Genomic DNA, 14,563 nt, shown 5'->3' on the forward strand with positions numbered 1-14,563 from the left:
TACTATTAACATTGGTTCTAGTTAAAATGATAATGGAAATTAAAGCATACAACTCCAGAATCAAGTAAATAACATGCAAATTTAAAGTTAAAAGTTTGAATCCTTCCAAATTCGAACAGAACCTCCCCAACACCATAAGAAGATCACCCACAAGAAAATGTAATTCCTAATTATTGACGGTTGAAAAACAAACTCCCCACTAGCCCTTCAAATACCTCCAAAAACTCTACGGCTCTCTCTCTTTCTCTCTCTGTGAAAAGTGAAAATGGTATATTCCTCAACCGTTCTACCAAAACTAACCCAGGAACCAAACAAAGTCCCTCTGGTGCACCTTATTCACCAACAACAATAACTCGCATGATCCATAGACGGCTTTGAAAACGTGAACTTACAAAAGAACCACTTATAGTAATTAACGAATCCGGAAAAAAATTCAAAATAGAAAGGTGAGCAGTACTGTGCCCCATAGATCATTCATTTCATGTAATAAATGCCACAAATCTTGCATATTATAATAAGAAAGACAGGCATAGAAGAATACCGAGTATTAACTACCAACCATATCCAACCACAAAAACTTTATTTATACCTACACATCAAAAAAAAAAAAAAAACTTTATTTATACCTACACACACATATATATGGGGGGCCTCAAAAACACAAATTGCCCAGATGTACAATTAATCCAAGCTGCTATGGGTTGTGTGGGTATACACGTACAGTCTTAGTCTTAGTCTTCTTGAAGGGGCTACCACTGGCCTCATTGCGAGGACGGACAACATGGGCAATGAATTGGACAAAGTCATCGAACATCATTCGCTTCACAGACCTCCTCTTTCCTGGGATAACACTTGCATGTTTTGTTTTGTTGAAGCTGAAGCTGAATTGAACCGAGGCAAGTTCTTCACTTGTTGGGCTCAGCTTCATCACCACCGACTCACCTGGGTTTTGTTTCCTCATCAATATTGCCTCTCCCCTCTCGTTAGTTTGTTCTCTCTACTAGCTAGGGCCCTTTCAAGTTTTGGCATATAAATAGAAGGGAATCAGCGGGGTCCACACTGCGCAAAAACTAAAGGAAAGAGGGAGGAAAGGGTGTTAAGTTTCCTTATAGTTTGAATTCAACGGGTGTCTCACGCGGCGCAAAGTGAGACTTCATTAATTTTCTTTCATCGTACATATATAAGAACCTAGTCTACTGCAACACTATGAGAGGGTCTACTTTATAATTTTTTATTCCATCGACCATTAAGAGAGAAGAAAAAGATCATGGAATATGAGGGTACGTATAGTGTGTTACCATTTTAGTTTTCATCACACTCGAATTGAAGGGAAGGAAGGGTAGAAGAAGGTGCAGGCGTGGCGTGAGGACTAGAGGGTTTTTGGAATGTATGTTTTCATAACTCATTTCCTAAATTTTGTGGGTCCCAACCAAAGTTGTTTTGTTTGAATTAGTTTTTTAACTCATTTTTATAATTTAAAACTAAAAAAAAATGAGTTAAGAGTGATGAGAATTTAAAACAAATTTTTAGAGTTTTCCAATCCTAAAAACTGAGATATCAGACATATTTATAAATATTTAGTGAAGTGTGGGATCTACGGTCAGACCACACTCCACCACACTTTTTCTCTTTTTCTTGTTCACTTTTTTTCTTTCAACGTACGGAAGTCCGATGTTTTCTTCTACTTTCTTCTTTCCTTCTTCTCTTTTCTTTCTTTCTTTATTTCTTTCTTTTCTTCTTGACGCTGGGTTTTTGCGCTAGTTTCTTCCCTTTTTTTTTTCCTCTTTACTCTGGTTTCTTCTCTTAGCTTCTTCTTCTTCTTTCTTTCTTTTTTCTTCCCGTGGTGATGGCACAGGTAGATGAGTTTAAGGATTTTATGGGGTAATTTGTTGTGGTGGTTTTTTTTTTTTTCAACTTCTTCTTCTTTATTTCTTTCTTATTTATTTTTTTGATATATAAGAATTTGTTGTGGTGTTGAAGGTTTTGGTGGTGTGAATAGATCTTGAAAGGGTTTGATTTTTTGTGATTTGTATGGCGGTGGGTTTGTGGGTTGTCAATGGAGGTGGAAACTGAGATATGGAAACTAAGTTCAAGTGATGAGAAATGAAATATGAAAACTGAGTATTGAGATAGGAGCAAACCAAACAGGCCAGTGTTTCAATTTTCAAAATGAGATGAGGTCCACAAATGCTTGCCCTCTCCAACATTGGAAGAAAACTGAGAGGGCAGTTGATAGCAGGATGGTTTCATTGAATTGTACACGCAAACTGCGTAGTTCTTCTAAATCAAAATTTACTTCTAAAATATATTCAATTAAATATTTAATTTGGTTCTCGACCTTTCTGACTTTATCTCATATTTTAAAATGGTATTGATCGAGCTTTTCAAATATTTTAAATATGAATTTTTTTTAGAGAAATGAAAACGTTAAGGACCTTTTCGGCATCTGCATTAATTGAGATTAAGAAAAAGACTTTAGTGCCATCATCAACTACCACTTGAGCTTGGCATCAATATTTGTGCTTGATCAAATAAAAAAAAAAAAAATTGTGCTTGATTTTAATGTTTTTATTTGTTACATCAAACTTTTCAAGGGACCTTTGTTACCTTTCCTTTAAAAAATTAAAGATTAAACTGAAACATTTGAAGAGTTAATATTATTTTAAAACATAATATAAGGTTAAAAACTAAATATATAATTAAAAAGACAAAAGTTTACCTTACGGCCCTTTTTTGTGGATATGGGAGCTCATTACCTCTCTTTTTCTTTTTCTTTTTCTTGGAAGAAAAAAAAGGGCATAAATGTAACATTGGAATAATAGTTGGGTTAAAATAGTTGGTTTTACTACTTAGAAACTGTGCAAAATTTCTCATAAACCTTCAACTTCGAGACCATCAAAACTAAGATTTGGTGCTGGTAGTGACAGTGTCAGTGGCTCATTGCGCAGGCAGCTGCTCATTATATAAAACCTAACCACAAATAGCTTGAGTTTTGTCCACTTCAGTGATAGAAAATGATTGTCCCTACTCTTAACGAGTGTCCTGAGAACATCTTAAAACAGAGATGTTCTTCTTGTTGTTGTTGTATAATGTGGGACAGTTACTAGTAACAACATATTATATTTTGACTATTCTAACAATTTTGGACCTAGTAGGTGATTGCTATAAAACGAAAGAGATAATTTGGAAATCCTAAACTAATTAGATGCCATTTTATTTTCAGTGATCAAATACTAAACTTAATTGTTTGACAAATGCAATTGTTTTTATAGGTTCAATATTTTCTTCATAATGCAATTTATATATATATATATATATATATATATATATATATATATTTTAATGAAAGAAAAAAGGATTTCACGTGTGTGATCATTGACCAAGCTCACTTGAACCCACAGAATTCATGACATGGGGCACCTCTGGGTGTGTTAGGGCTATCTACGTCGTGACACAGCATTTTTGCAAAACACAATACTCGAACCAAGCAACTCTTGAACCCGCAGTGTGATCCAATCCGGACTCATACCAAAGTACCACGCCCCAGGGGCATAATGCAATTTATCTTTAATGAAAAACTATCTCTATGGCTAAATTCATATTTAAATGGTTAATGACTAAATTAAAATATTATATCGTTTTATATTGTACTATTTATTACTTTTTCTTCTTTTATCTCCCACATTTTGTTCTAAATAGCATACTAGAGAGGATTTTAGAAGCAAAATGTGATCCTTTCCTATTGGAACCATGAGATTCCCCTTACATTATCCTTGTCAATTGAAGCCCCTCCCTTTCCTTTTCCTCTCCCTTTTTGGACGTTTCTATCCGAGTCATATCTCTATTCTCTCAAATCCATTCTTCTTTTAATTATAAAATTGAAGGATTGCAATAATTTTTTTAAAAATAAAAATAAAAATATTTACGCATGAGTACCCTTAGATAAAACACAAAGGTAGGAGTAGTGGCGAAGTCAGGATTTGAGTTCGGGGGGGGGGGGGGCAAATTTTATATATGATACACACACTTACACACATAATGTGAATATATAATATTTGAAACCAATTTGAAAAATTAAAAGCTATTCATTTAAATATTAAGTGATATTTTATGTAATTATACAAAAAAAAAAAAAAAACTCTAAAAAAAAAATGCTTATTCATAATATTGTATTTATCTATTGAGATATTTCTCACATTAATGATCTATTTTTAATTTTTTTAGAGCCAAAACTCAAGTTATTAATGAAACTATTAGTAGTTAGATAAATACTGTGGGGCCAAAGAATTTGGCAACCTCGGCCCATTTCATACTGAGCCCAAGGCCCACGATGAGGAAGAAGGAATGTTCGAGGACGAACAAGGAAGGCCCAAATTGCCGAGCAGCATAGCCGAGGATAATCCTGTCCTCGGTCAACCAAGATCATCGAAGGGAAGAGCGGCACATCATCAAAGGCAACCTCCCAAAGCATTCCAAAAAGAAGGACGAGTACGATGGACTAGCCATGGGAGCATGGTGGAGGAGCAATTCCAGGAGAAACTGTCACCTTCACATTAAATGTCCACAACTAACGTTTTGGCCGCATTGATGAAGAAATGACTTTGAACAATGCCACCTCGGTTACCGCAACTCACAAAACGCCAGAGAGGACGCCTGATAGGACATGCACTCAAGTATAGGCTTGGATGATCAACGGGTGGAAGGTCAAGATCGTTTAAAGAGGACTATATAAGAGGAGAAACCCACCATAGAAGGGGGGCTAAAAAAAGGGAGAGAAAGCATGATGGCGATCGTAAGAACCCCTGTAACCACTATCATTCAGTACATACAAGAGCAAAGCTCCTCGGATGGTGTCGAGGACGAATTTTCCTTGATGAACTCAATTCATTTTTGTTTGATCGTCATAAATCCCCATGCTAACCGTAGCCCATGCACCAAAACCTGGCTCTTTGGCCTACTCTTTACAAATTCATTGTATTGGATCCATTGGGCCAAGATCCCATTCATTTTTGGGCGTAGTCTGAAAATCGAGACCCTACAAATACTAAGTGTAATATATGTGAATTTCTATTATTTTGGTTAATGTGGACCCATAAAAGGTTCAAATTATAATATGGTAGGGACAAACTAAAAAATTTAGTGCAAGGCATGCTAGTGGAGGACTTAAGCTTCCTCAATGATTCGTTTAGAAGTTGTGCTCTATTTCAACACCAAAGAAATAGAGTGACATTTAATAAACCCAAAAACAAAAAGTAGGCAGGAGTATTTAATAAGTATTAGCTATAATAACTAAGGGTATTTTTTGGGCGGGCCAAGAGGGGCAATTGCCCCCCCTCGACCCCCCTAACTTCGCCGCTAGGTAGGAGCAAGATGACTTCATTGAATTGTGCAAACTGCATAGTTCTTCTAAATCAAAATTTACTTTTAAAATCCCATCCAAAAAAGAAAATTAATTTTAAAAAATAGTTAAATTGGTTCTCAACCCTTGTCTCATGTTTCAAAATGATATTGAGCTTCCAAATATTTTAGTTTATTCATCAACCATTTAAATATGGGTAAAAATGATCCCAACCATCTACTAGTGAATGGAAAAGTATGTTGTGGCAAACCAAAATGCTAAAATCAAACACTAATGCTAACATGGAGCCTGAGGTGAAAGTTTAAAAACCAACATAGATATATCAATATTTGTGCTTATTTTAGTGTTTTTATTTGTCAAATCATACTTATATAATACATTTTTAGAGAATCTTTGTTGTCCTCATTTGAAAAATGAGAAAAGTTGCGAATGTTTTTAAAAACTTTAATGAGAGAAAAAGTGGCTAATTTTTTTAACAGCTTTATATATATATATTTACTGTGTTTAACAACTTTTTATACTTCTTATAAGAGTAGTATTAAATTTGGATTCGATTAACGGGTGTCTTTAGAGCATTTGTTAATTAATTATTAAAAAAAAGTTTTTGTACTACTTTTGTAAAAAATATAAAAAATTATAAAAAAAAAAGTTACATTTTATTTTCTCATAAAAAGTTTTTAAAAATATTTTTTAAACCAATGCTATTAGAGAGCATCTATTAAATTTTTCCTTGAAAATTTTCTAAAATGATTCGTTAACAAATACTCTAGAGACACTTGCTAAAAAAAAAAAAGAGATTAAACTGAAACATTTGAAAGATTAATACCATTTAAAAAAATAAGACAACGGTTGAAGACTAAACCTGTAATTAGAAAAACAGAAGTTTACCTTATATAGCCCTTTTTTGTGGGCATGCGAGCTTATTAACCTTTTTTTGTTCATGAAGAAAAAAGTGACATAAATGTATTGTGATAATAGTTGGGTTAATATTCTTGGTTTTACAGTTTTGATGCTAGAAAACTGTGCAAAATTTCTCATAAACCGTCAACTTCAAGACCATCGAAACTAAGATTTGGTGCTGGTAGCTAGTGACAGTGTCAGTGGGTCACTACGGGCAGGTGCTTATTATATAAAAACAACCACAAATTGTTTGAGTTTTGTCCACTTGTTTTTCAGTGATAGAAAATGATCATCCTTACTCTTAATTAACGAGTGCCCTTGGAACATCTTAAAACAGAGATGTTCTTCTTGTTGTTGTTGCATATACGTGGGACCGTTATTACTAGTAATAGCATGTAAACTTTTGATTATTCTCACAATTTTGGACTTAGAAGGTGATGGCTATAAAACATTGAAAGAGATAATTTGGAAATTCTAAACAAATTAGTTACAATTTTTTTTTTCAGCGATTAAATACTAAACTCAATTGTTAGGAACCATTACTTTCAGCGTCAATCTCAATCAAGTGCAATAGTTTTATATGTTTGATATTTTCTTTGTAATGCAATTTATCTTTGATGAAAAGCTATAACAGTTGGTGGTGAACGAGTTTTTAAGGGTGGCCATTTGTGTTCGCAATTTAGGTTCATGTCGTGTTGAGCTATGAATATTTGGCTATATGAATTGATTTGAACCCGACCTATTTAGTAAACGCTTAGGAATCTTTCACCCGAGCACGACCTGTTTATTAAACAGGTCAACTTGATTCGACACGTTTAACTCGTTTAATTAACAAGTCATGTAAATGTCAATACAAATGGTCCATTTAATAATCTGTTTGATGAATAGGTCATACCAAACCTATATAATTTTTCTCAATTTTGATATATCTAAAATTAAAATACAATTGCAACTATAAATATAGTAATAAACATATAAAAATAACTATTAATTAAGCAATAATATCAAAATAACTAATAATTTTATAAGCTAAACGGGTCAAACAGGTCAGACGGGTTCATATGTTGAACACGAACATGACTTGTTTATTAAAAAGGTTAGCCGTGTCAACCCGAATATGACCCAAATCCTTTTAGTTTCGACCCATAACTTGTTTATAAACGAGTTAGTCGTGTCGGGTTCACGGGTTTTGTCAGATTTTGCCACCCCTACGTGTTTTGATTAGTTTGTTTTAAGAGTCTAGGTTTCAATTGAAATTGTGAACGTATTGATTGGGTTGGCAACTTGGCCGTTACGCTCACGCATCTAAAGAAAAAAAGGAATAACTCGCTTATGCTTGATAGGGACCCATATAAGCCATTTGTTCATCTTTTCCCACTGTCTCGGATTTTAGGATGAGAAAAGATGTGCAAAGGGAATTTTGTAAAATTCTCTAATGGGACCCATGTAACTACGCCAGTGACAAAAGTGTGGTTTATAAAATAAAATGGGCTATTTTGTCCTATATGAATCTCTTTTAGTTTTAATTATTTGCTTTGCATGGGTTTTTTTCTTAATAAATCATTTGAACAACAATGGCTGGAGGTGTATTTTATTTTCTTCCGCTGCTTTAGGTTTCTTTCATCACCTCCAAAAGCAAAAAATAATGAATCTACTTAGAGATCATAAAGGCAGAGATGAAGATAGTAAAGAAAATCAAAGTTTGCCAAAAGACATGATACATGATATGATGCTTTGTCGTCCTGGAAAATCCATCTTCAGATTCAAGTGCGTGTCCGAGACACTACTTTTCAATACTCCCCGACACTTTATTCCATCACTACTATTTCACTCAAAATCTCCACCGACCCTGCTAGGCTTTTTCTACAATTAATGTCCACAATCCTCAAAACCTCAATCACTGTGTGGACTGTGGACCAAAGTTGCAAGGACTAAGAGGTCTCTTTCGTACCCAGGCGTCATCAAGGTGTGCCTATAACATCCTGTAGTTTTAAACCAGGTCTCTTTCCAGTGGCAGCTCCAGGACATATAATTAGGGGGGTCAATTAGAAGACACATTTTGGGTAAAAAAAAGTGAGTCTTTTGATTTTTTTATTACAAAATTTTTCATAGTACATACTCGCAAGAGAATAAAATATGAGAAGTGTTACATCTACAACATTTTCACAACACTTTTCCAACAAATTTTAGGTTATACAATTTTATTAGTTCTAATTTAAACTCACTATTGAAACTACTTTTTTCCCATGAACATAACGTTTCTCATATAAGATAAACTATAAGTTCATTGCATATTGTTTATTAATATATATGGTGAAGATACTAATTATTATTGTTAAGATTAAATCTTGGAAATCATCTATTATTTGTAAATACAATCAACATATGAATTATTGTTGTTAAATGAACTCTAAGCGAGATCTAAATACAATAAAATTTTATGTACTAGTTAATTTTAAATTTGTTAAGATCTAAATGATTTTTTTAAGATTTAAGATAAACAAATTTATACTTTTGTTGTTAGGTTTACTATTTTTCCCTCATATTTTAGATCAAATTGGTTTTTTTTTTTTTTTTGGGGGGGGGGGGGGGTTTAAAAAGACCAAGATGTTGTCAACATGATCATATTCAAGTTCATTTCAGCTAGGCTTAAAAAAAAAAATTTAAGTCTAAGGGGTTCAAAATTTATTTTAGGGGCCTCAAATAAAAAAATTAAAAAATTATATATAAATTTTCTTTTTGGCCTAGCTCAGGGAGTTCAACTCAGGGGTTCTTTTGAACCCCCTGAACTGTACCTAGAGCCGCCCATGTCTCTTTCTTCTCGATGGCAGTTTTTTGTTTATATATATATAGATGTGATCAAGTTATACCTGATATAACTTTACAGGAGTTTCACATTTTTTGGACCATTGATTTGTATTAGATTTAAGGATGAAAAAAACACTTATAGTCATGTATTTATTATTCTCTAGAAATTCGTAACTAAGTCATTAATTCTTTTTATTAAAAATAGAAAAATAAAAAACAACATGAACTCTTTGCTCTCCATCATCTTCATCTTCTCTCCCTATCACATGGTCTTTTTCTCTCAAAAAAAAAAAAAAAAAGAAAAGAAAGAAGGAAAAACATCATGCTTCATAGTTTTGATAGTAATGATCAAAGCAAACTTCTTTAAAAGTCTGAATATATATATATATATATGTGTGTGTGTGTGTGCGCGCGCGCGCGTGTGTATGTATGTATGTTGTTAAAAAGTTGAAAGCCATGTTTGATTTCTTATTCCTCAATCAAAAGAAATCCTGCACAAGTAACTAAAATAGTGCAACCACGACTAACTTGAATCGGATAAGGATTGAAGTTTCATTCATTTTACGAAAATTCTAGCATAGGATAAGGACTTTTTGTCCTTTACCAAGTACTTAACGACACCATTCATGAACTTTGGAATGATTTTAATTTGGAATGAGAATTATTTAAGCAAAACAGGAACACACCTAAACAATCCAAAATCATTTTTTAAATTGCAAACTTAACAGCTGAACAAAACTTCAATTGTTATTGTCTTTCTTGTCTTCAAGCCCACAATTGACGCCCACAAGATAGAACACAAGACCATGTGAGAGAGGGAGAGAAGATGAAGATGATGGAGAGCATAGAGTTAATGTTGTTTTTTATTTTCTGAANTTGAATAGAAACATGTGATTCTAAATGGGTAATCTTTAGAAAACACTACCATGCTAAAATATCACTTGGAAATTTCATTATTTGACCTACTTCATAGCCAAGAAGTACCTCTCGACCTTTGAACTCTGGATGGGAGGGATTTGGGAATTGGGAGTACCACCCCATTATTGCAAGTTTGAGTCTGGAACAGCTTTTCAAAAAAAAAGTTGAGGGGGTAAGGAAGCCTACCAATCAGCTCTCCAGAACCCTCAAAAGTGGACTCTTTGTGAACTCAATATGGCCTTTATTTTTGGAAATGATGACAAATAATTGTCTGATAAGTTTCATAGACTATGCAGCGTGCTCGGCATACAGTTGCTTCCTCTGTTTTGACCTTATGCTTTTATATCATAGCAAACTCTAGGTAATGAACTATTTTCTCTCTTTGGAAGTTAGGCGATGTCGTATCACAAGTTTGCCTTTTACTAAATTAGTCCCTAAATTTGAAATTTAAAGAAATTTGGTATCTATATTGTATGTATAATGAAAATATTGAGAGTATTATTTTAGGAAATAAATAATTTAATTATGGAAAACAGAGTTATCAAGAACCTGAAAGTTGTGAACATTGGCAAGTGTCATAACAGAAGTCCATTGAAAGTTTACTAAAACTGCTTCTGTCCATGTTGAAATTAATCAAAGTCTACTTTAATAGATTATTGTCAAGGCAGCATTATGGGCGTAGGTAATTTAGGGGGGGAGGAGGAGAGATAGTTGGTTCTTTGGTCTTTATACAGGACATACCTGTAGAGACTTTTGTGTTTTCTCTCTCCCCATGCCCAGTAATACCAAGTTATTCGGACTTGATGATTCTAGTAGACATTAAGTTATTAAACTGTGTTAAAAGTATATGTGGTATTTGTAAAATTCATTGTCACTTATGATACGTATATGTCTGTATTTGGTCTGTCATAGTTCTGTTAACATGGAGATCGACAATTAGTTTTAAGTAGTTCATTATGCAATCTTGAGATGCGGCACATTTCTGAAAATGCTGTAAGGCAACTCTACTATGATCCATCTAAGAATCATTGTGTTTTTTCTAGATTTTAGAAATTTTTTTGAGTCCATTAGTCCACAGAAATCATTTTTTTTTTCTTAATAAATGAGATGTATACCACACCAGTTAGTGGTGATCTATGTTTTAGTTGGTTTTGAAATTCATTTTGTTTTCAGTTGGACATTATACTACATTACGTTCAATTGTTTTTTTGACTGGATAGTATTTTTATTTTGCTAGGCACAAATTATGCTTGAAATGGTCCAGCCCCCTCAGGCGGTATGCTTTGTTATTTATGAAGCTTTGATCTTTAGATTTTATTTAATGCCTATATGTGTATGCTAAATTTCAGTTTGTGTTTAGATTCCAAGCATCCAGCCACCAGTATCACAGCCTCCTCAACAATCAGCACAGCCACACCAAATGTCAAATATTCAGGCAGCTCACTCACCACCAAGTCAAGTGGGTATGCAGGACCAGACTGGTGCATCTCAGATTCCTCCTAGCAGAAAACAACACCAGAACCAAACTGTGATCCTACTTCAACTGCTGCTGTTCCTACACTAAATGTTCAGTCTCAGCCCATGCCTTCACATCCCCTGCAGATGCCACAGCCGCCTAAAGGACATATGAATTCCCAAATGCCCCTATGTCTCTTCCGCAATCATCTCAACTTTCCAATGTCCCTTCACTTCCTCTATATTCCTCTTCACAGCCACCTCCACTTCAGCAACCGCAAATGTCAACTGCTTCCAGCCAGTTGCAACAGCCACTACAGACAACTGGAATTCCTCATCTGCCACTGCAACCTCCACTGCCACCACAACCTAGGCCACTCCAGTTCCATCTTATCATCATCAGTATCACCCGCAAATGGGGCCTAATGTGGGTTTCCAACATCCTGGTGCTTCTCAACATCTCCAACAGCAAATGTTTCATGTAAGCTGAAGATCATATCGTTCAAAAATCATTATCGATTGTGGTATATATTAGATTTTTTAAAATTGTTTTCTTTCTTGATAATTTCAGCCAGGTAGCAAACCTCCTGCTGGGATTGGTTCTTCATATCCACAGGGGCAGCCACCACTTCCAAATCAGCCACCACATCAATCATTGTATCAGGTATGCATGTACTTTTTAGTTATTGGATAGCACCATTATGTTCGACATGTTCTTACTAGGGTGGTTAGTCAACTAACTATTGATGGGAGGGATATAAATCTGAAGAAATTAATAGGCTTGGTGGATAAGCACTGGAGAGAGATACTGGTGTCCTTTTTGGGGGGGTATACATGCCATGGTTTAATAAAACCAACACAACTCATTGATGATCTTGCACAAAAACATAGTCAACTGTTGTAGAAGAAAATTGACAAATACAACTTCATAACTTATATTTACCCTCGCTATCCCCCAGATGGGAGGTCAACATTTAGGGACAGAATTCAGCAATCAAGGTGGAAGTTCCATGCAAGTGGATAGAGGATCTTCTTGGATGTCTGGCCCACCTGAAAATTCGTCATTAACACAGCATTCAGGTCTTCCAGGACCACCACCACTAGTTCCTGGTCAGATGGGTCCCGGCAATCAGCCTCCTCGCTCCCAATCGGTAATATGTCCGCCACTGTTTTGGTATCAACTGGATATTTTATAATACATTCAGATTTTAAAAACTGACTTCTGCTCATTATGTAGTTGACACCGGAGATGGAGAAAGCACTACTTCAACAAGTCATGAGCCTCACTCCTGAACAGATTAATCTCCTGCCTCCAGAGCAAAGGAATCAAGTGCTTCAATTGCAGCAGATACTACGCCAATGAAACAAAGAAAATTGATTTTGTTTGGAAGGAAAGCATGACAGCATCAAACATCCTTTTTAACAATTTCTTTTGACAGAGATTGAATGTATTTCCTTGCCATCTAAGTTATAAATTTGCTACAGTGAAAAATGATACAAAATCCTTCAGAATTAAGTTACAGTTTCTCATCATGAATTTATTTTGGTGGGGGGCTTATAGTGTATCTCTCGTGCCTTTGAGTGAGCCGTTGAGGTTCTTTGGAATTGCATTTCTCTTCTCTTCCATAATGTCTGCTTCAAATATGCCTCAATTAACTGTTCATCTTATTTGCTAGATAGTTCTGGTTCATAGCAAATATGTGAACGTGGTTCTTATTCTCTCTCTTTTTCCGACCCAAAAATAAGAAGAAAAAAAAAATTGATTTATTTTCTAAAATCTAGGGATCATGGTGTTAGGTGCAGATTGTAACAGAACACTCGCAATTTTCTACTTACCAAAAATTTAGAGGACACTGAGGTTCTTACAAAAAATACTCGTGTAACTGCTTTAGTCAAATTCAGCTACAAAGGCTTACAAAGTATATGCACAAATGCACGATACACACGCGACACAAAATACTTTTCCTCTCCAATTAGTTACTGACACCCCTAACAACCTTAAGGCCACAAGCCATGCAAGTAACCTTGGTAGTCCAAGTAATCTATTCAGCCCTCAGCCTTGGTCCATGCACACCAATTAAGAGTGTTTGGCCCAGGCAATGTCGCCCCCAAACTCTGAGCTATACAGTATCATCACCACTCATATGCAGCCTAACATGCTTTTTCAAGCAAGCCATAATCCAGTCTTTTTTCTTTTCTTTATTTTTTGAGATATAACCCACCATATCACACAAGCAGCCCAACCTTGCCTTGAACACAAGCGGTGCACATTAATTCAACCAAGCCAACTCATGTGAACATGCACCACAAAGAAGCAATACAACCAGTTAACAGTCCAAAACACCTTGATCAGCTCATTTCATGCTTCTTTCATGCTCATAGGCTTGTGTGACTGGCATGGGTTCAAGATGCCACCACATGTAGCCAAACATCTCAAGGATAGAACAAAATTCTGAAAGAACTCGATGTCCTCATCAGAAGGGAAACGAACAGGTCAGAGGGAATCAACTCATTATCCTCTTCCAATACAGTAACAATCACTAAAAAAAAAAAAAAATTCTTTCACTTTCTCCTTATCTTTCTCGAATTTATTTGTCACTAGCTGTGTAGGCACACAACAAGGACACTTCCCACCCATGGACAAAATTCCACCAAGGAATGGCAATATTTCCACCTTTGATGCCACCTAGAAGGCTAGAAGTCATCCCCAATATGACTTCAAAATAATGTCAAGATATAGCAAAGAAATCAACTTTACCGTGCCAATTTTCAATCACAAATTGCATATCGTAAGTAATGCCATAAACTGTATACGCTTATGAATTTACTGCCTTCATTCTACTCGGGCAGTAGTTGACTTGCACCCCAAGTGCAACAACCATCTTTTCAGTAATGAAATTATGAGTGACACTCGTACTGTCCAACATGGCTAGAAAACCACGTGAATTTGGCAAAGCCTAAATAAACATCAAACCAGCCGATGTCTCATAACTTGATTGAAAATTGCCTACAAGTCTGCTATAAATAAGGTAGGGGTGGTTGAAGAAGAAGTCTCAACAATGGTGTTAATAGGAGCAACCAAAGGTGGTAAATTGTTAATGATAGCCACTACTACGGAATTTT

General features: G+C 35.1%; 1 protein-coding gene across 1 annotated transcript; it reads left to right on the forward strand.

Annotated features, from left to right (window-relative positions):
• Positions 1-11,155: 11,155 nt before the first annotated feature.
• Positions 11,156-13,045, forward strand: LOC112037484 (altered inheritance of mitochondria protein 3). Its single transcript, XM_065776058.1, is given in 8 exon segments — positions 11,156-11,261; positions 11,346-11,517; positions 11,520-11,624; positions 11,627-11,812; positions 11,815-11,921; positions 12,012-12,104; positions 12,400-12,591; positions 12,678-13,045. Coding segments are annotated over 8 exon segments (1,011 nt in total). The 5' UTR covers positions 11,156-11,231; the 3' UTR covers positions 12,804-13,045.
• Positions 13,046-14,563: the final 1,518 nt, after the last annotated feature.

The sequence above is a fragment of the Quercus suber genome, unplaced genomic scaffold, assembly GCF_002906115.3.
Source record: "Quercus suber isolate HL8 unplaced genomic scaffold, Cork oak 2.0 scaffold_127, whole genome shotgun sequence".
Classification (NCBI taxonomy): Eukaryota; Viridiplantae; Streptophyta; class Magnoliopsida; order Fagales; family Fagaceae; genus Quercus; species Quercus suber.